Below are 26162 nucleotides of genomic sequence, written 5' to 3'. Positions count from 1 at the left end.
CTCATGAACCACCCACTGCAGAGGACTGAAGAGGACCCATCATATGATGGACCTGCAATATCAGCTTTTGGGTGTGTGTGAGGGGAGAGGAAGGATTAGGTGTTTGTGTTCCAGCTATCATCTATATTGTTTCCTTTAGATATGTATACATAGCCAGTAGAAGACTGACCTTTTTTGCCATAAAAATGCACCTAATGCTTTGTAATATTTACGGTGCATTCTATTTACATACTGTGGCGAAAGGTGGTTTGATAGGTAAGTGTTCCAGTGATTGGAATAAGATAATCTTACTGGTTGCTGTCTGGACTTTTTCCAGGTAACTCACAGATGCTCGAATGCTCTGAACATCACTGGAAAGAGAACCTGTAATGATAACAATGGTGGTTCATCTCAGATTACTGTGGATCTACACCCCAATACACCCACAGAACATTAAACAAAACAATACATAAGAGGGTACCACCAGTCCTCCTATACAGGGCTCAGGCCAACAAGGGGGCGCCCAGGCAGCTGAATGAATTGGATGTGGGCAGGGAGGGTGATTGGAAAGGGAGGGGGGCAATTACTGGAACCAGTCCCCTGTAACACTCTTTCTTGAGCAGCTTAAGGCTGGCTTCTTCTCCTCTCCCTTCCGCCAGATTTTAGCTGTTTCAAAGAAAGTCATACAGGGGATCAGTTCCAGTAATTCCTCATCATCCTCCCTGTGCACCATATCTTTCCCTCTGCTGCCCAGGCTCCCCTGTGTGCCCCCGGCAGTGCCTCCGGCTTTCCTCCTCTCCTGCCCACAGGCAGCAACTAGCACACAATAGGATCCTTCAGGATGGAGAGTGGGGGAAGGGTCCGGTAAATTTGTCACATTTACCAGTCCCTTCCTTTCCTGAATGAACACAATGAGCGATCGGTACCAATCACTCATTGTGTTCAATCGTAATTGAAGCATAGTAGTCTGTGTTTATTTGTGGGGGCCGTCAGGTTGGCTATTACAGATCCACAATGTTTTGAAATAACAAAAATCACTTGTTTTACAGTATAACATTGGCTTTCCCACCCTACTCTGAGACTATATACCTCCTTTTGTTGAAGGTACATCAGATCACCTTATGGTCCTGGATGACAGTGTGGATCTCATTCCTTATGTCATGCCCTTGCCTTACCACATATGCTACAAGATGGTTTACTAGATAGTGAAAGGTTGTGATATGCAGTTATATAGCCTCGGTCCTCCCTAAGGATCACCCACTCTCTATTGTGGGACAATAGAAGAGGGCTAATAGAACGGTATAATTTTTTTATGTTAAAGGGATAATCCCTGAGACCCCGCCAAGTGTTTCACAGAGCCTGAGGAAGTGAAATATATGGAACCCACAAAATGCATTGTGACATCACCATAGAGATCATTATGTACTCACCATTCCTCATCTGTGACATTTTCTCGCTAACACTTTTATCTGAGGAGAAAATAGAAAACTATGTCAGATAAGGTTCTTTGATGTTGGAGAACTCACATGACCAGTTTAAAAACATAAAGATATGGTCCCCAGATTGCACAGACGTGGTCTGGGTGTTGTCGATCTTCACAATGGTCATTATAAGGCCCCATTGAATCACATTTAATCTTTTTGGAATTTTGAAGTTGACCTGTCATAGCCTAATGGTAGGTGCACCATTCTGAGTAATATGTCAGTGTAACCCCTCCAGGTATTTATATCCTCTTACAGATAACTCAAAACTTCCCCTGATAATTTCCTCATCAGCTTCTCTGTCCAGAAAGACAGCGCCATCTTTGTTCAGACATCATCCATGGTCACCATCTATGTCTTGGACTAACTAAGATGCCGGCTCAAAGATGTCACATGTCTGCCTCTAATTAGTCAAAGTCATGAACTGGAGCTCAAAGGCGGAGACTCTAAAATAATTATACTGCTGCTGTATATTATAAGTTAGGAATTTATTCATGGAGACTTATGCCGCGTACACATGACCGGACTTTTTGACAGCAAAGGTCCGACGGAACGAGTCCATCGAAACTTTGCTTGCCAAAAATCCTGTGGACTTTAGAAATAGAACATGTTTTAAATTTTTCCACCAGAACTCCGCTGGACCGAGAAATCCGTTTGTGTGTATACTAGTCCTACGGACAAAAACCGACGCTAGGGCAGCTATTGGCTACTGGCTATGAACTTCCTTATTCTAGTCCGGTCGTACGTCATCACATTCAAATCCGTCGGACTTTGGTGTGATTGAGTGTGGCCAAGTCCGTTCATTCAGAAAGTCCATCAGAACTCCGCCGAAAGTCCGTTGGAAAGACCGTCGGACCTAGTCCCTCGAAAAGTCCAGTCATTTGTACGCGGCATTACACTTCATATCTTTGTATTCATATCACTGCCAAGTCTGTACATCCTACATACCCGACAGCAGGGGGCAGTACTGCTGATAAGGAAGTATAGCCAGCCCTCCTGTACTGGGTCCAGGCCTCATCAGTTCAAAAGGGGGGTCCGGGCACGTGCTGAGCAGGAGGTCCATCAGTACTGCCTTATTGTCAACACTAGTGATTTTTGTGCAGTGCTGCCGGCTTCTACTTTTCTTTTCTTCCTCCGGCTGCACTACAGGAGGATCAGTTTTAGTATCTGCGCCCCTTCCCCCTGTTGTCTGGGACTGCTATGTACCCCTTTCCCCCACAGTGCTGCAGTTTCCCTCCTATTCCCAGTGTTATTTCAAGACGTTGAGTGGGGGGGGGGGGTGTTCACCATCCTGAATGAAGACAGTGAGTGATTTGTACCGATTGCTCACTTCCAGGTAGGTACAGATATTGCTTCCGTGCTACTATACACTTGAATGGGTCTTGTTGGATGGAGGTATAATTTCTGATTTGCCTGAAAAGCATAGCATTGCTGGTGTTGCAGTTTAGCAAAAGTATAATTTGATATTTTTGGAGGGGCCCTGTCAGGTAGGTATTACGGGGCCTGTAATTTCTGGCAGAAGCCCTGGCAGGGGGTATCACACACATTCAGGTGGCTTCCACACAATCCCTGGTACCAGCCCCCCACCCTGCACGAGAGCCCACTCTGGGCTCCACTGACATGGCGAGTGCCAGCAGATGAGGAGAGGGGGAAGAGTGGACACGCTTCCCCTTCTTGCTGTGACCCAGAAAGTGATGTGTATGACATCACTTCCTGGTCTTCTGTCACTTTCCCCCCGACTAGCATAGCCAGAAAGGGATGTATTGCAATGTGACCTGCATTTCGATACATTCAGTGAAGCCCAGAGGAGACATTGGGGGTCTTTTAGACGCTGCATGTCTCATTAAAGAGAACCTGTCACCTAAAAATCATCACAGCTTATGCTATTGACAAGAGGTCATTGGCATATGCTGCTGATTTAAATTCCCTTTCCGCAATTTTAAAGCCATGGATGGAAATGTCTTGGTTGACTAAATGGATAAAGAGTTCAAATGAAACGATGAATAGTAATGGGGAGAGGGGGCAACCCTGTCTGGTACAATTAAAAATTTTTATGACATTGGAAAAAGTACCGTTAAGTTTGATTTTTGCCATTGGGGATGTGTAGAGAGTAGTGATGGATGAACTTCCGACTGGTACATTTTGCGAACGTGGACCGCGAACGCGGCCGATAGTTTGCGAACCGTAACGTTTGCGGCGGGCCCCATTGACTTCAATGGGAGGCGAACTTTGCAAACCTACAGGTCAAATTTGCAGCCACAACATAATTACTAGCTGTGCAAACATAGTCCCACCACATGGCCAATGACATAACACATGTATGAGGTGAATCTGGGATCTACAACTACAAGCATTCTTTTTTTATATGTGAAATTGTGACAATTCAGGACTGTGGAGCACATGAAGGCAATGGAGGAGAGGGAAGGTCAGGCAAAGAAGAGGGTGCAGGAGATGATCACCAGCAGCGTGACATACAGCAATGACACCTGCACTGTGATAGAGTGATCTGACACCAGCACCGTGATAGAGAGCACTGACATCAGCAGCGTGACATACAGCAATGACACCTGCACTGTGATAGAGTGATCTGACACCAGCACCGTGATAGAGAGCACTGACATCAGCAGCGTGATATACAGCACTGACACCAGCACCGTGATATACAGCACTGACACCAGCACCGTGATATACAGCACTGACATCAGCAGCGTGATAGAGTGATCTGACACCAGCACCGTGATATACAGCACTGACACCTGCACCGTAAGCAGCCCCAGGAGGAAGTCAGCATAGCACAGGGATGGTGGGAGCCCCTCATAATGAGCATAGCACAGGGATGGTGGGAGCCCCTCAATATGCACAGCAGAGGTACAGCCGCAGGAGGAAGTCAGCACAGCACAGGGATGGTGGGAGCCCCTCATAATAAGCAGACCCAGGAGGAAGTCAGCAGAACACAGGGATGGTGGGAGCCCCTCATATTAAGCAGCCCCAGGAGGATGTCAGGATAGCACAGGGATGGTGGGAGCCCCTCATAATAAGCAGCCCCAGGAGGAAGTCAGCACAGCACAGGAATGGTGGGAGCCCCTCATAATGAGCATAGCACAGGGATGGTGGGAGCCCCTCATAATATGCACAGCAGAGGTACAGCCCCAGGAGGAAGTCAGCACAGCACAGGGATGGTGGGAGCCCCTCATAATGAGCATGGCACAGGGATGGTGGGAGCCCCTCATAATATGCACAGCAGAGGTACAGCGCCAGGAGGAAGTCAGCACAGCACAGGGATGGTGGGAGCCCCTCATAATAAGCAGCCCCAGGAGGATGTCAGCACAGCACAGGGATGGTGGGAGCCCCTCATAATAAGCAGCCCCAGTAGAAATATGACACTGCTCAACCTCTTCAAAGAGGAGGGTACGGGCATATAGTACGGTGTGCTTTTTTTGGACAAGGAAGTGAGCCAAATGAAGAAAGAAGGTCTGTGTGCTCGATTAAAAAAATCGTTTATAGACATATACATGGTCTACTGGTCACATGTGTTGAATTCCTCCGAGATCCATGCCTCATTTTTAGAAATGTGAGGTAGTTAACACTGTCTTGAGCTAGGTGAGTACGCTTATCGGCCACAATCCCCCCGCTGCGCTGAACGACAGGACACTGGACGAGGGGCAAGCCAACAGTTCAATTGCAAATTGGGCAAGCTCTGGCCAGAGGTCAAGCCTGCCCACCCAGTAGTCCAGGGGTCCATCACTCCTCAGAGCATCCCCATCGTCCGTTAACCCGATGTAGTCGGACACCTGACGGTCTAGGCGTTCCCTGATGCTGGATCCGGATGACACCTGTTGATGGGTCGGCTGAAAGAATGACCTCATATCAGAAGTCACCAACACATCTTCAAACTGGCCTCTTCTTGCAGGCGCTGTTGGATTGGTCCCCGCAACTCCTTCTCTGTGAGTGGGAATTCCTCCTCTGCCAGCGCACGAAAAAGCAGAATGCAGAATTTCTCGAAGCAAAGCCTGGAAGTGCTCCATTCTGACAGTCCTCTGTGATGGCGGTAACATTTCCGCAATTTTGTGTTTGTACCGGGGGTCTAAGTACGTTGCCACCCAGTACTGGTCCTTGACCCTTATGCTTTTTATACGGGGGTCCCTATTAAAACACTGGAGCATGAAGGCCCCCATTTGCACTAAACTGGAAGTGGTGTGGTAGCCTGGCTCCTGCTCATCATCCAGGATAATTTCGTCCTCTTCATTCTCCTCTCCCCATCCACGCACAACAACAGGGATCCCAGAAAGGTTTAAAGCATGCTCTTCTTGCTCCTCCTAATCCGCCCCGGTACCATCCTCCTCTGACTCCTCTTCAGACTCCTGTTGTTCACTTGTCTCAGATAGAGTAGCCCCCCCCCCGGGAATTCATCCAGCATTGCGACTTCCTCATCTTCCCGCTCCTGCTCCTCCACAGCTTGATCAATGACACGACGCAATGCACACTTCATAAAGAAGGCATAAGGTACCATGTCACTGATGGCGCCATGGCTGCGACTGACCAGTTTTGTGATCTCCTCAAATGGCCGCAGAAGTCTGCATGCGTCGCGCATGAGCAGCCACTGGCGCGGTGAAAAAAAACCCAGCTCCCCAGAACGTGTTCTGCCGCAGAGTTCATACAGGTAGACGTTAACTGCACGTTTCTGCTGGAGCAGCCTATCAAGCATATAGAAGGTTGAGTTCCATCGCGTCAGGCAATCGCAAATAAGACGTCTGACTGGCAGATTGTGTCGCCACTGAATGTCAGCAAGGCGAGCCATGGCCGTGTAAGATCTTCTGAAATGGGCCGAGATTTTCCTTGCCTGCCGCAAGATGTCCTGGACCCCAGAGTATTTGACAACGAATCGCTGCACGACCAAGTTTAAGACGTGTGCCATGCATGGCACGTGCGTAATTTTGCCCTGCTTCAATGCGCTAAGCAGATTGGCACCATTGTCACACACCACTTTACCAACTGTCAAATTGAGCGGTGTTAGCCACTGATCTGCCTGTGAACGCAAAGCTGAAAGGAGTGCCGGGCCAGTGTGGCTCTTGGCTTCCGGGCACAACAGACGCAGCACGGCATGGCAACGTCTCACCTGGCATGTCGAATAGGTTCTGGGGAGCTTGGGCAGCGCAGCGGAAGAGACGCTAGTAGCGGAAAAGGAGGAGTCAGCCGAGGAGGAGAGGGAGGAGGATGGAGTAGGAGGAGGAGGAGGAGAAGAGCCAGGCCTGGATGCAATCCGTGGCGGTAAAACCAAATCTACACGGGTGCCACGGGTTACATGCTTGACGGCCATCAGAAGGTTCACCCAGTGGGCAGTAAAAGTGATATACCTTCCCTGCCCGTGTTTGCTAGACCACGTGTCTGTGGTCAGATGTATCTTGGCACTGACACTGTGTGCCAGAGATGGCCGCCGGATCGGGTCTATTTATAAGTTAGGGGGAATGTCCAAGTGTCCATGTGCTGTAATGTCTCAATTGGCTGTCCTGTACCCCATGATTCTTTTACACAGTAAACATGGAAGTCCGCCGAACGAACAGCGGCAATAGTCCGCCGATCGGGCGGACCGCGAAAGGCCGAAATTTGCTGCAAAACGACCGCCGGGTGAACCGTTCGGCCATCCCTAGTAGAGAGTGGAGATACAGGACATCATTTTGTTTGGAAGGCTTACATGTTTGCAAGTTGATCTTTAGTAGAAGGGATCTTAGGCGGGTTGCTAATATTTTGGCGAGAAGCTTTATATCAATGTCCAATAATGAGATTGGTCTGTAACTTGAACAATCCTTGGGGTCTTTGTCTTCGGGATAACTGTAATATGTGCTTGTAGAAATGATTCAGAAATTTGTTGATTTAACTATTTAAGTAAAGTTTACGAGGAGAGGGGTTTTTAAATTTTCAGTGAATAATTTGGAATACTAGGAGGTCAGGCCTTCCGGTCCCGGACTCTTCCCTGGTTAAGGTTCTTTAATTGCCTGTAAAAGTTTAACTTCTTGTATCGGGAGATCTGATTTCTCCATTTTCTCTAGTTGTAGTGTTGGGAGGGTACTTTGTTTTAAAAATTCCCTGATGATATGGCTCCTATCTCCAAGTAGTTTGTTCAGTTTGTGAATTGATGGAAGGTCATAAAGTTTAGAGTAGTAATCAGGAAATTGCGCTGCTATTTTATCTGTTGAATATTCTAAGGTCTCTGTTCTCAAACGTATGCAGTGTATGTTTTCGAATGATTTGGAGTCTTTTAGGGCTCTGGCTAAATATTTTCTGCTCTTGTTGCCATGTTTGTAGTAGAGATGTTTTTTGAGGAACAGCAAATGTCTAGATTTGTTCTCTAATATTATTATTATTATACAGGTTTATATAGTGCCAACAGTTTGCTCAGCGCTTTACAACATGAGGGCAGACATTACAGTTACATTACAATTTGGTACAAGAGGAATCAAAGGCCCGGCTCATTAGAGCTTAAATCTAAAAATATGGATTAATATGGATTGTAGTTCTTTCCTGGCATTCAATCGTTTAGATTCTATAACCACTGAAAGGTTTTGTTTATGTAGTTTCTTTAAACGACATATAGTGGTAGGGAGAGTTAGGATTTTTTGATTGGATTTTTTTTTAACCACTTCAGCCCCGGACCAATTGTCAGCTTAAGGACCAGAGGTCTTTTTACAATTTCGCACTGCACTGCTTTAACTGGTAATAGCGCGGTCATGCAATGTTGTACCCAAACGAAATTTGCGTCCTTTTCTTCCCACAAATAGAGTTTTCTTTTGATGGTATTTTATTGCCTCTGCGATTTTTATTTTTTGCGATATAAATGGAAAAAGACTGAAAATTTCAAGAAAAAAATATATTTTCTACTTTTTGTTATAAGAAAAATCGAATAAACTCAATTTTAGTCATACATTTAGGGGTAAATCTATTCAGCCACATGTCTTTAGTAAAAAAAATGTCAATAAGCGTATATTTATTGGTTTGCGCAAAAGTTATAGTGTCTACAAACTAGAGTACATTTTCTGGAATTTACACAGCTTTTAATTTATGACTGCCTATCTCATTTCTTGAGGTGCTAAATGGCAGGGCAGTACAAACCCCCCAAAATGACCCCATTTTGGAAAGTAGACACCCCAAGGAAATTGCTGAGGGGCATGTTGAGCCCATTGAATATTTTTTTTTGTCCCAAGTGATTGAATAATGACACAAAAAAAGTTTACAAAAAGTTGTCACTAAATGATATATTGCTCACACATGCCATAGTTATATGTGGAATTGCACCCCAAAATATATTCTGCTGCTTCTCCTGAGTATGGGGATACCACATATGTGGGACTTTTTGGGAGTCTAGCCGCGTACGGCACCCCGAAAACCAATCACTTCCTTCAGGATTTCTAAGGGTGCAAATTTTTGATTTCACTCCTCACTACCTATCACAGTTTCGAAGGCCATAAAATGCCAAAATAGCACAACCCCCCCCCCAAATGACCCCATTTTGGAAAGTAGACACCCCAAGCTATTTACTGAGAGGCATGTTGAGTCCATGAAATATTTTATATTTTGCCACAAATTGCAGGAATATTACAATTTTTTTTTTTGCACAAAATTGTCACTAAATGATATATTGCTCACACATGCTATGGGCATAAGTGGAATTACACCCCAAAATAAATTATGATGCTTCTCCCGAGTACGGGGATACCACATGTGGGAGACTTTTTGGGAGCCTAGCCACGTACAGGACCCCGAAAACCAAGCACTGCCTTTAAGAATTTAAATATAAAACGCTACCAAAAAAACTGTTAAGCCCCGTACACACGAGCAGACTTTTCAACATCCAAAGTCTGACGGAATGATTCCGGCAGACTATTCGATCATGTATGGGCTGCAACGGACTTTTGATTCGCAAAAGTCTGACAGACTTTAGAAATGGAACATGCTTCAAATTTTTCCGCCAGAACTCTGCCGGACCCAGTTCCTACCGAAAAATTTGCTCATGTGTATGCTATTCCGACGGACTAAAACCGACGCTAGGGCAGCTATTGGCTACTGGCTATGAACTTCCTTATTCGAGTCCAGTCGTACGTCATCACGTTAGAATCCGTCGGAGTTTGGTGTGATTGTGTGTGGCCAATCCGCTCATTCGGAAAGTCCGTCAGAACTCTGTCAGAACTCCGGCAGAACTCCTTCGAAAGTCTGTCGGACATAAGTCTGGTCGTGTGTACGTGGCATTAGCGATCACAGGGATCAGGCCTGACTCTGCAAACGCTGCAGTTATGTGTTTAGTGTTTTGTAAGTGACAGTGATCGATCGATACTGCACTTGGGTGGGCTGGGCGGAGGGGCAAAACGCAGGTGCTAGCAGGTATCTGGGCTGATCCCGCTAACAATGCGTTTTTTTGGAACCCTAAACTGCTGGGGACGCTAGTATAGATTTGATCAGATCAGATATTGATCTGTTCAGATTCTATACCACTACAGGAGGTTTATGCTTTGCGCGTGGGTGTTAGCGGCAGACCCTATCTGACCCTAAAACCTAATTGATATCACCCGCCGGGGTGATCAGGGGGTTAAACCTTTATTGGGTAATAAATGGTGGGTCACCCGTAACACTTATACGTGGTGAAAGGCAATCGGGGGGTTAAAATCTTTATTAGGTAGTATATGGGGGTCCCTGGTGCTATATAAAAACCTGACGGGGTACCTAAATAACTAACCGGCTAACCAGCGTCACCAGTGGCACTTATACGGTGATCGTTGGTGAAAGGGTTAACTAGGGGCAATCAGGGGGTTAAAACCATTATTGGGTAATATATCGGGGTATCTAGCGCTATAAAAATCTGACGGTGAACCTAAAAAAATAACTAGCTACTTAGCGGCACCAGTGACACTAATGCAGCGATCAGAAAAACTATCGCTTAGTGACACTGGCAAAAGGGGATGAAAGGGTTAACTCTAGGGGTAATCAGGGGGTTAAACCTTTATTGGGGGTTAGGGGGCTACCCTGGACCTAACACTAACTGCCCTGACAGTTTTTACTGTCACAACTGACACTGAATGCAGTGATCAGTAAATAAATGATCACTGCAATCAGTGACACTGTGACTGGGGGTGGGGGTCGGGGGGAATCGGGGGGCGATCGGGGGGGATTTGTGTGCCTATGTGTACCTACATGTCAGTGTAGTGTTGGTGCACTTACTTTCACTGTTCTCCTCGCAGTCCGGTCAAAAAGACCACCCCAAGGAGAATGACATCACTTCCTCCCTGCCTGTGTTTACTATACACAGCGGGGGAAGCTTCTCATTCGCCAGGAGCGATCGATAGGGGATGGCCAGAAACCAACGGCCATCCCCTCATCCCGGATCGCTCCTGCAGCGAAATGGACCGCCGCATACAGCGGGAGGGGGGTCGGATCCCCCAACCGCTGGAAAGCAAGCACGTACATGTATGTGCTTGCGCCTGTCGGTGCCATTGCGCTGATGTACATTGCCATGCGGCGGTCCTTAAGTGGTTAAGCCGTGCACCCCATTTAATAAATTCACCTCTTATCACACATTTATGTACTTCCCAGGTTATGAGTGGATTCCACAATCTGATTGAGTACATCTGGTTTTAGGAGTAAGGAGGGATTTCATCTCCAATCACAGGCTCTAGTTTGGTTGTCAGGTTGGGAAAAGGTTATGGCGATGGGGGCATGAACAGAAACGAATTGAAACCCTATTTTGGCTTCTGTCAACAAAGCAAGGTCCCTTTGTGTTATAAAGATGTAGTCTATTCTGGGCTTGAATATTTTTCTTGTTGAATAAAATGTGAAATCTTTCTCTGAGGGATTTAGAAGTGTCCACTAACTTTAAAGAGCTCAACATGGATTTAATATGTTTAAGTGTTCTATATGCAATTGAAGTTTGACTGTTAGCCCTTGTACACACGGTCGGACATTCCGACAACCAAATCTGACCAACCAAGTCCGAAACTGTTGCATACACACAGTCGGACAAAGTTGTCGGAAAATCTGATCGTTCAGAACGTGATGACGTTTTTTCGTTACGACTGGACTATGTTCAGGCTAGTAGCCAATAGCTTTGGTCTAGGAATTTGATCTGAGAATGCGTGGCACTTTGTCAGATCGGAATTCTCTACACATGATCGGACAAGGTCCGATCGGATCATGTTGTCGGAAAGTTTTATAGCCAAGCTGGAAAACTTGGTCCGTCGGATATTCCAATGGAAACAGTCCGATGGAGCCCACACGCGGTCGGATTATCCGACAACGCGGTCCGATCTGACATTTTCCGTCGGAATGTCCGACCTTGTGTACAAGGGCTAAGAGGTGTCTTGGAGAGGGTTTAGAGGGATATTGAAGTCTCAAAGGAGTATCACCATACCAGCTGAGAACCACTTCACTTCATCTATAACCCTCTGCCAAAAAGAAACATGTGTTTTATTAGGGAGATACATGTTCGTCAATTGGCCATTCAAAGTCCCCTTTATGAAGAAGGAATCTACTTTCCTAAAAGAGAAGGGTTAAAGTGATAAGCAGAGCCGATGATGAACAACAATAGGCCTATTGTGTCAATTAGTCGATTTACAGTGGTAGGTAAGACGGAGTCTGCTACAGTGACTGTAAATAAGTCTTGTGGCCAAAGGTAAAGTGTAGAATTCCATATGAAGTGGTGATTCAGGTATTATCTTTTGGTCTAGATGATCTTGATCTCAGAGTGGTGGTAAGGTAGCTGTGGTTGGAGTATTTATGATACAGTAAAACCTTGGATTGCGAGCATAATTTGTTCCAGACACATGCTTGTAATCCAAAGCACTTGTATATCAAAGCGAAGTTCCCCATAAGAAATAGAAACTCAAATGATTTGTTCCACAACAATTTATTCATAAGTCCTTCAGTTTAAAGTCCATATTAAAAAAGATTATAGCAATTATAACAGCCTCCACAAAGGGATTAGAAGCAACAATCCATCAGGAGCTACGGAGTATAAAAGAGAAGAGAGGGTGCCTCTAAGTGTAGCAATGTGGCTACATTTAATGAAGGTACAACATTTAGAAACTCACATGGTTGATGATTAAAACAGGCACATCTAAGTATGCGGGCATCTGGGGTAAAGCTGTCCACATAGACCGTCCTCCACACCGCCATCTCTCACCACTGTCAGTCTGCAATCGTGACCGGGAAGACTACCCTGCAGTAGAGAGATTGAACCGCTTGTGGAGCATAGCGTGGAAGGGCCAACGTCGATGGTGGTGAGGACTGTCTATGTGGACAGCTTTACCCCAGATACCTGCATACTTAGATGTGCCTTTTTTAATCATCAACCATGTGAGTTGCGAAAAGGTTGTACCTTCATTAAATGTAACCATATTGCTACACTTAGAGGCGATTCTGTTCTGTTTTATACTCAGTTGTGACATGACACTACTTGTATATCAAGTCATCGCTTGTATATCAAGTCAAAATGTATTTAAAAATGTTGGTCGTCTTGCAAAACACTCTCAAACCAAGTTTTACTGTATTTTCCTATCTTATGTGGGGTGCTTGTTGGAGATACAGCAGGTGCCATTGGTGTTCCACTTATTTGTATTGGTAATTTAAATTCCTGATACCAGTCAGGTAAATCCACTTGTGGGAGGCCTACGTTTTCGCATAAATCATGCAGTTCGTGAGGAAGTCTCAGATGGTGTTGTTTACCATTAGAGGTTTCTTGGAGGGTGAAGGGGAAAGCCCTGAGCTCTTCTGTTGCTTAATGTGATGGAGGAGGAATCTTGAAAAAAGCTTAATTGAGTCTCCATTGAGAACAATTAGATCATTTTGTCTGGCTTTATTTAAAATGTCTTCTTTTAGTATGAAATTGGAGAGGCAACAGATTATATCTCTAGGTGGTGCATCATGTGGGCCTTTGGGTCATAGAGCTCTATGAGCCCTTTCAAAGACAATTTAAGTGTTATGCCGCGTACACACCATCGGAATTCTCGTCGGAAAAAGTTCTGATGGTTTACCCGACGGAATTCTGAGGGAATTCGGCTCAAGCTGTCTTGCCTACACACGGTCACATCAAATTCCGATCGTTTATAGCGCGGTGACGTACAACATATACGACGGGACTAGAAAAAGGAAGTTCAATAGCCAGTAGCCAATAGCTTCTGTCTCGTAGTTGAATCTGAGCATGCGTGATTTTTGGCTTGTCGGAATTGCATACACACTATCGGAATTACCGATAGAAAGTTTTTCCGTCGGGAAAATTGAGAACATGCTATCAATTTTTGGCTGGCGGAAATTCGGACAGCTAAATTCCGATGGAGCATACACACGTCGCATCTTCTGATGAAAAGCTCTCATCTGTCTTTTTATGGCCGGAATTCCGATTGTGCGTACGCGGCATTAGTGTCCCTTCCCAGCACATTGTTAAAGATTTTTTGTAATTCTGGTTTAATCTGCTCTTGTGTTATGTTCTCTGATATTTCCCTGATTTGTACATTGTTCCTTCTTCCCCTATTGTCCAGATCCTCAAGGTGTCTATTTATATTGATAAGGTGTATAGAGTGTGTCTCAGAAAATGCTTAAAGTTTGCTGATAGCTTTGTCTCATTTTTCCTGCTCTTTCCTGTGAGGATAGCTGCTTAGACATGTTTCTGATCTCAGATTTTAAGTCAGTTATGGCAGACGTCAGCAGCAATCTCCATCATGTCTGCAAGTGTCAGCGGTGCATCGACATGCAAGGAATCTCTTACCCATTCCTCAGAAGCCGCTATTGATCCCTCATTGCTGTCATCATCGTTGCGGGACAACGCCATCTTGTCAGTCAGGGAGCTGCTCCTTATAGCTGACCGCGGCTTGATCATATCGGGGATGTGATGCCCGGAAGTCGCTTCTGAGGGTCTCTTCTGTTTGGAGTCGCCCTTGTAATTTTGCCCATCTCCAGGAAGAAAGACTGTCTTTATGGCCGTGGAGCCTTTTGGAACCTAGCTGCCATCCGCGTCAAGCCACAATCCCCCCTCCCCCCCATATTTATATCTTTCATTTAAGAATATTAAAAAATGTTTTCCTTGTAAGGTGGTACCTGCCCTGATCAAGCAAACATAGGCAGGGACGGCAATGCAAACTTGCCACTACATTAGGCAAAAAAGAAATCCTAGGTCTCAACACAACCCTGTCTAAAGTCAGAAATGGTTCTTTGCAAAATAAGGACAAAAGTTTGGAGACACAACTTATACAGTACAGACCAAAAGTTTGGACACACCTTCTCATTTAAAGAGTTTTCTTTATTTTCATGACTATGAAAATTGTAGATTCACACTGAAGGCATCAAAACTATGAATTAACACATGTGGAATTATATACTGAACAAAAAAGTGTGAAACAACTGAAAATATGTCTTATATTCTAGGGTCTTCAAATCAGCACATAGGAATGCTAATCTCTGGTAATTAATGCACAAAATTAATCTAAGATGGTACCCGACACCCTACCGCCTATCCACATTTTACCCTCATACGTCCAACCTTTGCTGGAGAAATTGTAGACAAGTAGGCACACGATTCCATGGATTCCATCTTCTATGGTCATGTAAATCTTTTGCCAAATTTTGGCCTCATATTTTTTCACCTAATATCCAAAATCACTGCTATACCATTGCAAATATCCCCTGGATAGGCCTTGTTGAATTTAGATAAAGAACTAATCCCCAACCCCGTGAAAAAATGTAGTGGTCAACGTTCTATTAGCTGCCAGACTAGCACTGGTAAGACATTGGAGGTCTCCCTTGGTCTGTGCAGTAGAGGAAGTGGTAAATATAGTTCAACAGTATTATTCATATGAGCAAATGTATGCACTAGCATCAAATTCTCTAACAGTTGCAATTGACATATTGAGCCCTTGGGTAGAATGGTACAACAAATAAAATATCAAGTAGTTTGATCAAACCATACATAATGACATGATTTCAATCATAAGTGGTAACCTCTGACCCATACTATTTGTTTTATTTTCTTCTCAGTTGTGTTAGGCCTCATGCACACGAGACGCAGTTAAACGCGCGTTCAGATGCAGTTGGACAGTTTTTTCAACTGCACCTGAACTCATTCAATGTTATCCTATGTGTCCATGCACACAGTCTCGTTTTTTTCCGTTTATATGCAGTTGCGTTTAATCTCGTTTTTCCAGAAGCAAAAAAATGCGTTCAGAAACAAAAATTTCTGCGTTTCAGACGCAAAACGCGGCTAAACGCGGCTAAACGCAGCTAAACGCGGCACCCGCGTTTAGCCGCGTTTGCGTTTATATGCGTTTTTAAAGGTGACCTTTTTTTTTACATTAAAAATCTCAAAAATGATTGCAAATGATGAAAAACCATTAGAAAAATATTTTAAACAATTGCAATTGCAAGTGGACAATCCACAACTTGTGGCAAGTGACGTGGCAAGTGGACAATCCACAACTTGTGGCAAGTGACATGGCAGGTGGAAAGTGATGTGGCAAGTGGACAATCCACAACTTGTGGCAAGTGACGTGGCAGGTGAAGTGGCAAGTGACGTGGAAAGTGGACAATCCACAACTTGTGGCAAGTGACGTGGCAAGTGACCTGGCAGGTGACGCGGCAAGTGACTTGGCAGGTGACGTGGCAAGTGGAAAATCAACAACTTGTGGCAGGTGACTGGCATGTGACGTGGCAAGTGGACAATCCATAACTTGTGGCAGGTGACGTGGCAAGTGACGTGGCAAGTGGACAATCCACTTGTGGCAGGGGACGTGGCAAGTGACGTGGCAAGTGGACAATCCACTTGTGGCAGGTGATGTGGCAAGTGACGTGGCGAGTGGACAATCCACAACTTGTGGCAGGTGATGTGGCAAGTGATGTGGCAAGTGGACAATCCACTTGTGGCAGGTGACGTGGCAGGGGACGTGGCAAGGGACGTGGCAAGTGGACAATCCACAACTTGTGGCAGGTGATGTGGCTGGTGACGTGGCAAGTGGACAATCCACATCTTGTGGCAGGTGACGTGGCAGGTGACGTGGAAAGTGGTGTGGCAAGTGGACAATCCACAACTTGTGGCAGGTGATGTGGCTGGTGACGTGGTAAGTGGACAATCCACAACTTGTGGCAGATGGCATGGCAGGTGACGTGGAAAGTGGACAATCCACATCTTGTGGCAAGTGACGTGGCAGGTGATGTGGCAAGTGACGTGGCAAGTGGACAATCCACAACTTGTGGCAGGTGACGTGGCAGGTGATGTGGCAAGTGATGTGGCAGGTGATGTGACAAGTAGACAATCCACATCTTGTGGCAAGTGACGTGGCAGGTGACGTGGCAAGTGACGTGGCAGGTGACGTGGCAAGTGACATGGCAAGTGGACAATCCACATCTCGTGGCAAGTGACGTGGCAGGTGATGTGGCAAGTGACGTGGCAAGTGGACAATCCACAACTTGTGGCAGGTGACGTGGCAGGTGATGTGGCAAGTGACGTGGCAGCTGACGTGGCAAGTGACATGGCAAGTGGACAATCCAAAACTTGTGGCAGGTGACGTGGCAAGTGACGTGGCAGGTGACGTGGCAGGTGACGTGGCAAGTGGACAATCCACAGCTTGTGGCAAGTGACGTGGCAAGTGGACAATCCACAACTTGTGGCAGGTGACGTGGCAGGTGACGTGGCAAGTGAACAATCCACAACTTGTGGCAGGTGACGTGGCAAGTGACGTGGCAGGTGATGTGGCAAGTGACGCGGCAAGTAGACAATCCACAACTTGTGGCAGGTGATGTGGCAAGTGACGTGGCAGGTGATGTGGCAAGTCACGTGGCAAGTGGACAATCCACAACTTGTGGCAGGTGATGTGGCTGGTGACGTGGCAAGTGGACAATCCACAGCTTGTGGCAGGTGGCATGGCAGATGACGTGGAAAGTGGACAATCCACATCTCGTGGCAAGTGACGTGGCAGCTGACGTGGCAAGTGACGTGGCAAGTGGACAATCCAAAACTTGTGGCAGGTGACGTGGCAAGTGACGTGGCAGGTGACGTGGCAAGTGATGTGGCAAGTGGACAATCCACAGCTTGTGGCAAGTGGACAATCCACAGCTTGTGGCAGGTGGCATGGCAGATGACGTGGAAAGTGGACAATCCACATCTCGTGGCAAGTGACGTGGCAGCTGACGTGGCAAGTGACGTGGCAAGTGGACAATCCAAAACTTGTGGCAGGTGACGTGGCAAGTGACGTGGCAGGTGACGTGGCAAGTGATGTGGCAAGTGGACAATCCACAGCTTGTGGCAAGTGACGTGGCAAGTGGACAATCCACAACTTGTGGCAGGTGACGTGGCAAGTGACGTGGCAGGTGACGTGGCAAGTGATGTGGCAAGTGGACAATCCACAGCTTGTGGCAAGTGACGTGGCAAGTGGACAATCCACAACTTGTGGCAGGTGACGTGGCAAGTGAACAATCCACAACTTGTGGCAGGTGACGTGGCAAGTGACGTGGCAGGTGATGTGGCAAGTGACGCGGCAAGTATACAATCCACAACTTGCGGCAGGTGATGTGGCAAGTGACGTTGCAGGTGATGTGGCAAGTCACGTGTCAAGTGGACAATCCACAACTTGTGGCAGGTGATGTGGCTGGTGACGTGGCAAGTGGACAATCCACAGCTTGTGGCAGGTGGCATGGCAGATGACGTGGAAAGTGGACAATCCACATCTCGTGGCAAGTGACGTGGCAGGTGATGTGGCAAGTGACGTGGCAAGTGGACAATCCACAATTTGTGGCAGGTGACGTGGCAGGTGATGTGGCAAGTGGACAATCCCCAACTTGTGGCAAGTGACGTGGCAAGTGGACAATCCACAACTTGTGGCAGGTGCCGTGGCAAGTGACACGGCAAATGCAAGTGTACAACTGCTCTCTATGCTGCTGCTGCTCACTCTGATCAAAATAGCAGAAATAGTTAAAAAAAATGCTTTGAGAGCTTGGGGAGGGTCTACATGATGTTATCTTTATAAACGCGTTTAAACGCAAACGCGGCTAAACGCGTCTAAACGCGGCATGCAAACGCGGCAAAACGCGCGTTTCTAAACGCGCGTTTCAGCTTTTTTTAACAGAGGTTTTATCTGCGTCTCGTGTGCATGAGGCCTTAGTCTCGTTTTTCCAGAAGCAAAAAAATGCGTTCAGAAACAAAAATTTCCACGTTTCAGACGCAAAACGCGGCAAAACGCGGCAAAACGCGGTAAAACGCGGCAAAACGCCGCTACCGCGTTTAGCCGCGTTTGCGTTTATATGCGTTTTTAAAGGTGACCTTTTTTTTTACATTAAAAATCTCAAAAATGATTGCAAATGATGAAAAACCATTAGAAAAATATTTTAAACAATTGCAATTGCAAGTGGACAATCCACAACTTGTGGCAAGTGACATGGCAGGTGGCAAGTGACGTGGCAAGTGGACAATCCACAACTTGTGGCAAGTGACATGGCAGGTGGCAAGTGATGTGGCAAGTGGACAATCCACAACTTGTGGCAAGTGACGTGGCAGGTGAAGTGGCAAGTGACGTGGAAAGTGGACAATCCACAACTTGCGGCAGGTGACGTGGCAAGTGACCTGGCAGGTGACGCGGCAAGTGACCTGGCAGGTGACGTGGCAAGTGGAAAATCAACAACTTGTGGCAGGTGACGTGGCATGTGACGTGGCAAGTGGACAATCCATAACTTGTGGCAGGTGACGTGGCAAGTGACGTGGCAAGTGGACAATCCACTTGTGGCAGGGGACGTGGCAAGTGACGTGGCAAGTGGACAATCCACTTGTGGCAGGGGATGTGGCAAGTGACGTGGCGAGTGGACAATCCACAACTTGTGTCAGGTGACGTGGCAAGTGGACAATCCACAACTTGTGGCAGGTGATGTGGCAAGTGATGTGGCAAGTGGACAATCCACTTGTGGCAGGTGACGTGGCAGGGGACGTAGCAAGGGACGTGGCAAGTGGACAATCCACAACTTGTGGCAGGTGATGTGGCAAGTGATGTGGCAAGTGGACAATCCACTTGTGGCAGGTGACGTGGCAGGGGACGTGGCAAGGGACGTGGCAAGTGGACAATCCACAACTTGTGGCAGGTGACGTGGCAGGTGATGTGGCAAGTGATGTGGCAGGTGATGTGACAAGTGGAAAATCCACATCTTGTGGCAAGTGACGTGGCAGCTGATGTGGCAAGTGACGTGACAAGTGGACAATCCAAAACTTGTGGCAGGTGACGTGGCAAGTGACGTGGCAGGTGACATGGCAAGTGACGTGGCAAGTGGACAATCCACATCTCGTGGCAAGTGACGTGGCAGGTGATGTGGCAAGTGACGTGGCAAGTGGACAATCCACAACTTGTGGCAGGTGACGTGGCAGGTGATGTGGCAACTGATGTGGCAGGTGATGTGACAAGTGGACAATTCACATCTTGTGGCAAGTGACGTGGCAGCTGACGTGGCAAGTGACGTGGCAAGTGGACAATCCAAAACTTGTGACAGGTGACGTGGCAAGTGGACAATCCACAGCTTGTGGCAAGTAACATGGCAGGTGGCAAGTGATGTGGAAAGTGGACAATCCACAACTTGTGACAGGTGACGTGGCAAGTGATGTGGCAGGTGATGTGGCAAGTCACGTGGCAAGTGGAAATCCACAACTTGTGGCAGGTGATGTGGCTGGTGACGTGGCAAGTGGACAATCCAAAACTTGTGGCAGGTGGCATGGCAGGTGACATGGAAAGTGGACAATCCACATCTTGTGTCAAGTGACGTGGCAGATGATGTGGCAAGTGACGTGGCAAGTGGACAATCCACAACTTGTGGCAGGTGATGTGGCATGTGACGTGGCAGGTGATGTGGACAATCCCTAACTTGTGGCAGGTGACGTGGCAAGTGACGTGGCAAGTGGACAATCCAAAACTTGTGGCAGGTGACGTGGCAGGTGACGTGGCAAGTGGACAATCCACTTGTGGCAGGTGACGTGGCAGGGGACGTGGCAAGGGACGTGGCAAGTGGACAATCCACAACTTGTGCCAGGTGATGTGGCAAGTGGACAATCCACTTGTGGCAGGTGACGTGGCAGGGGACGTGGCAAGGGACGTGGCAAGTGGACAATCCACAACTTGTGGCAGGTGACGTGGCAAGTGGACAATCCACAACTTGTGGCAGGTGACGTGGCAAGTGACGTGGCAGGTGATGTGGCAAGTCACGTGGCAAGTAGACAATCCACAACTTGTGGCAGGTGATGTGGCAAGTCACGTGGCAGGTGATGTGGCAAGTCACGTGGCAAGTGGACAATCCACAACTTGTGGCAGGTGATGTGGCTGGTGACGTGGCAAGTGGACAATCCACAACTTGTGGCAGGTGGCATGGCAGGTGACATGGAAAGTGGACAATCCACATCTTGTGGCAAGTGACGTGGCAGGTGATGTGGCAAGTGACGTGGCAAGTGGACAATCCACAACTTGTGGCAGGTGATGTGGCAAGTGACGTGGCAGGTGATGTGGACAATCCCCAACTTGTGGCAGGTGACGTGGCAAGTGACGTGGCAAGTGGACAATCCACAACTTGTGGCAGGTGACGTGGCAGGTGACGTGGCAAGTGGACAATCCACAACTTGTGGCAGGTGACGTGGCAAGTGACGTGGCAGGTGATGTGGCAAGTGACGTGGCAAGTAGACAATCCACAACTTGTGGCAGGTGATGTGGCAAGTGACGTGGCAGGTGATGGGGCAAGTCACGTGGCAAGTGGACAATCCACAACTTGTGGCAGGTGATGTGGCTGGTGACGTGGCAAGTGGACAATCCACAGCTTGTGGCAGGTGGCATGGCAGATGACGTGGAAAGTGGACAATCCACATCTCGTGGCAAGTGACGTGGCAGGTGATGTGGCAAGTGACGTGGCAAGTGGACAATCCACAACTTGTGGCAGGTGATGTGGCAAGTGACGTGGCAAGTGGACAATCCAAAACTTGTGGCAGGTGACGTGGCAAGTGACGTGGCAGGTGATGTGGCAAGTCACGTGGCAAGTGGACAATCCACAACTTGTGGCAGGTGACGTGGCAAGTGACGTGGCAGGTGATGTGGCAAGTGACGTGGCAAGTAGACAATCCACAACTTGTGGCAGGTGATGTGGCAAGTGACGTGGCAGGTGATGTGGCAAGTGACGTGGCAAGTGGACAATCCACAACTTGTGGCAGGTGATGTGGCAAGTGACGTGGCAGGTGATGTGGACAATCCCCAACTTGTGGCAGGTGACGTGGCAAGTGACGTGGCAAGTGGACAATCCACAACTTGTGGCAGGTGACGTGGCAGGTGACGTGGCAAGTGGACAATCCACAACTTGTGGCAGGTGACGTGGCAAGTGACGTGGCAGGTGATGTGGCAAGTGACGTGGCAAGTAGACAATCCACAACTTGTGGCAGGTGATGTGGCAAGTGACGTGGCAGGTGATGTGGCAAGTCACGTGGCAAGTGGACAATCCACAACTTGTGGCAGGTGATGTGGCTGGTGACGTGGCAAGTGGACAATCCACAGCTTGTGGCAGGTGGCATGGCAGATGACGTGGAAAGTGGACAATCCACATCTCGTGGCAAGTGACGTGGCAGGTGATGTGGCAAGTGACGTGGCAAGTGGACAATCCACAACTTGTGGCAGGTGATGTGGCAAGTGGACAATCCCCAACTTGTGGCAAGTGACGTGGCAAGTGACGTGGCAAGTGGACAATCCAAAACTTGTGGCAGGTGACGTGGCAAGTGACGTGGCAGGTGATGTGGCAAGTCACGTGGCAAGTGGACAATCCACAACTTGTGGCAGGTGACGTGGCAAGTGACGTGGCAGGTGATGTGGCAAGTGACGTGGCAAGTAGACAATCCACAACTTGTGGCAGGTGATGTGGCAAGTAACGTGGCAGGTGATGTGGCAAGTCACGTGGCAAGTGGACAATCCACAACTTGTGGCAGGTGATGTGGCTGGTGACATGGCAAGTGGACAATCCACAGCTTGTGGCAGGTGGCATGGCAGATGACGTGGAAAGTGGACAATCCACATCTCGTGGCAAGTGACGTGGCAGGTGATGTGGCAAGTGACGTGGCAAGTGGACAATCCACAACTTGTGGCAGGTGATGTGGCAAGTGGACAATCCCCAACTTGTGGCAAGTGACGTGGCAAGTGACGTGGCAAGTGGACAATCCAAAACTTGTGGCAGGTGACGTGGCAGGTGATGTGGCAAGTCACGTGGCAAGTAGACAATCCACAACTTGTGGCAGGTGACGTGGCAGTTGGACAATCCACAACTTGTGGCAGATGACATGGCAAGTGACGTGGCAGGTGATGTGGCAAGTCACGTGGCAAGTGGACAATCCACAACTTGTGGCAGGTGCCGTGGCAAGTGACACGCTAAATACAAGTACACTGCAGCTCTCACAGCTGCTGCTACTCACTCTGGTCTCACAAAATTGCTGAAATAGTTAATTTTTGAGCTGGGGAGGGTCTATGATGTTAGCTTAACTAAATGCTTCTAGACGCAAACGCGGTAAAACGCGGTAAAACGCCGCTAAATCGCGGTAAAAATCGCGGCAAAACGTGCGTTTCTAAACGCCGGTTTCAACATGTGTCCAGCAGCGTTTGCATCTGCGTCTCGTGTGCATGAAGCCTTACTTGTTACGTTTTCATGCATTTTCCCTTTATTAAAAGTATATTATGCAACTTGTAAGGTTCTCCAGGTGCAGGCTTGCGCCTCTCAGTGTGGACACCTGGGAACCTATCTTTTATATTGATATACCAACGTTTCTATACATTTTTTAATGCAAACTTTCATTAAAAATGTGTTGAATTAAGGGAAAAAAATAGCCAATTTCTCACTCAGCATTTACAGATTTACATTTTTTATATTTGAATTTATATAATTTGTTAGTGATGTTAGTGATGAGCTGGACACCGCAGATACTGATTAAGGGGTAAGTCCATGAACGCAATCAAAGTTCAGATGCCAAATCCAAACCCCAATATCCCAATATAATCGAGATACTCACAGGAAACGAACAGGAAAGTCGTGAGGGTGACCAAAGTAATGAAGGCCAACATTAGGAGGATCCCCAGGATCAGCATCACCCGGTACTGTGTATTCTTGGCAGCCAGAATCTCTACAGACAGAGAGGATAGTGAATAATCCTGCGTGTATCAGCCGGTATAAAATCCTTCAGAATTCTTATCTCACATAAAGACATTTAATATTCATCCCGGATCATCTGTGTGCTCGTTCCCTACATACAAATCTGTAATCTTCTACTATACCTGTTGTAAAGGACTAGCGTCAAATATAGAGCTTAAAGAACACCGCCACTCGCTGTTTCTTCTTTTTAAGGGCTTTGTTTGCCCATTTTTATTAAAAGCAAGCTCAGCAAACAAACATTGGTTTCCCTCACAGGGGATTCAGCATTCCTTTTTCCATCAACAAAACAACATTTAGCCTAGTTGGCTCTCACTTGTAGCACAGCTGCTCTGGCCTTACATGCCAGGCCCTTGTCTGTCTCCTATAGACTATTTCACCGACCAAATTGGTGCACACAGCTATCAGCCTCTGTCTGCACTGTCTCCCCCGTGGAGCCCTCCTGACTCCAATCACACTTCCTATATTCCGGGGTGGAGCCCAGAACCATGGTCAGGTTACTACTAAAAGCCCAGCACACACCTAACCAATCAGTATGCTGGCTGTTCTCAAGGACCTCCAGACTTTCTAGTCTGCCAGGTGTATTAGGAAAGAGACCGTAGATATGGCATCTCTATCCTATACCACAAAATAGTTATAAAGTGTAGAACACATAGGAGTATAAAATATGGTATGTAAATCCAGACACGGCTTCAACTCAACCACTCATCAGGAGCAAGCACGTGATAATGATCTGAAACAAAATAGATAATTGTCCAATAGTTGACATATAGCAGAAGAAATTATATACATATTGGGATGGGACCAGTCCCATAGTAGTACTTAAAAACAGTTCTAATGTGTATAAGAGGCATGGTAAGGCAATGGATATTGGGGGCCCACCATTAATGATAATTCCTCATCCTTATTGTCAATATGAGACACTCCATTACTATGGAAGTTTTTATAATTGTTATTATTGTTGTTGTTTACACCGTTCTCAACAGTGGCTAATTTGGCTAATATAGCCAAATGAGAGCGTAGATTCTGGTTCACACAGTACTACTGTATGTCTACTACATGTCCTACTACCGTATGGCTATTACATGCCCTACTACTGTATGTCTACTACATGTCCTACTACTGTATGTCTGCTACATGTCCTACTACTATATGTCTACTACATGACCTACTACTGTATGTCTACTACATGTCCTACTATTGTATGTCTACTACATGCCCTACTATCATATGTCAACTACATGTCCAACTACTGTATGCCTAATACATTTCCTACTACTGTATGTCTAATACATGTGTAGCACTAACCCCCGAAGGAGCTGCTGGTTATTTTTGGGCTTACCGTTACCTTCCATTCCCTTTGTTGCACATCTAGGGGATGTTCCGTGGTAGATGGCCCAGTAATGCGAGACTGACAACAGATCCACTTGAATGGATTTTATTTGCAAAACTCAGTCAATTGAACAGTCTTTTAACTTGGGATCAGAGGGTTGGGAAGGAAGTTCAAGTCAAAGCCCAAAAATGTTAAAAAACTTGCTTACTTTGACTGCATCCACAGAATAGCCATTCGCAGCTGGATGAACACTCAAGTTGGACAGTCCCTCTCTCACAAGGCCTAGCAGCCAACAAGGTACTTACTCAGGAACAAAGTCTTTGTCACAGAGGTTGTTTTAGAATACGTAGGGAAACTAAGCTGTAGAACACTTGTAGGATACCTGGATCTTTCAGCCCACTTGGAGATATCCACAAGACCGGATTCTCTCATTACTTCAGCCCTTCCAGGCTCTTGTTAAGAAAACCAACCCGTACATGGTGTTCTTCTAATGAGTCCTCCCCTGGAATGCTTGAAGTACAATGGGTATCTCCCAAACCGTAGACTGTACCCAACCACCTCGGAATCCTCCTTTAGTTTCCTTGCCTCGGGCTAGCCAGCCCAGAGACATTAAAGTCGGGTGGATCCGCACCCCAGGCCATAGCATTCCTGGGGGCTGGTCAGGAGGACCAGGACCATATAATCAGCACATCATACTGGACCGGAACCCCGAACCATGTGTCGTCCTCATCTTAAATACCTTCTCCCAGAGGGCACAGCGAGAGGGCCACTCCCACTGACCTGGCTCCAAAAGAGAGTAACTTAAGCACCTGACCAGACTATAGTTCTATGCCTGCCACAAGAGACAGTGCCCCCCCGTGGCCAGGCTGAACACCTCACAGTCCAGTCAGACTGATGCTGAAATCCAATTTAGACAATTATACCGAAACCAAACTGCAGTTTAGGCAAAGTTTAACTTTGAAAAACCCATAGCGCGTGCTCTGCAGGAGCCGCTGCTACACATGTCTTACTATTGTATGTCTAAAAAATATTGTCTTACACTGTATGAAAAAAATAATAACTTACCTTTGTCTGTTGCATTCCTCATCCTTCGTAAATCAAGACCGCTCATATTGGCATACGTATTTTCTTCATACAATCTCCCTAAAGAGGAACATAGACCTTAATATAGATATTGTGGATTCCGTGGAGGATATTCAGGTAATGTA

At 47.0% G+C, this 26162-nt stretch overlaps 1 protein-coding gene across 2 annotated transcripts in view; it reads right to left on the bottom strand.

The window, feature by feature from the left end:
• LOC143964209 (C-type lectin domain family 10 member A-like) overlaps window positions 1-26162 on the bottom strand; it is a 62561-nt gene that overhangs the window by 24344 nt on the left and 12055 nt on the right. The window contains exons 2-5 of one of the 2 annotated variants that reach the window (XM_077473916.1): window positions 26020-26097; window positions 23485-23595; window positions 1410-1448; window positions 292-363 (exon numbers count right to left, since the gene is read on the bottom strand). In XM_077473916.1, the coding sequence (XP_077330042.1) occupies window positions 292-363; window positions 1410-1448; window positions 23485-23595; window positions 26020-26097 (300 nt within the window). The remainder of the gene's footprint in view (window positions 1-291; window positions 364-1409; window positions 1449-23484; window positions 23596-26019; window positions 26098-26162) is intronic. The other variant, XM_077473917.1, reaches the window with a different exon arrangement.

Source organism: Lithobates pipiens, unplaced genomic scaffold, assembly GCF_037356315.1.
Source record: "Lithobates pipiens isolate NorthernLeopardFrog02 unplaced genomic scaffold, aLitPip1_a1.2 Scaffold_8, whole genome shotgun sequence".
Taxonomy (NCBI): Eukaryota; Metazoa; Chordata; class Amphibia; order Anura; family Ranidae; genus Lithobates; species Lithobates pipiens.
This window is presented reverse-complemented; position numbering and strand designations above follow the sequence as displayed.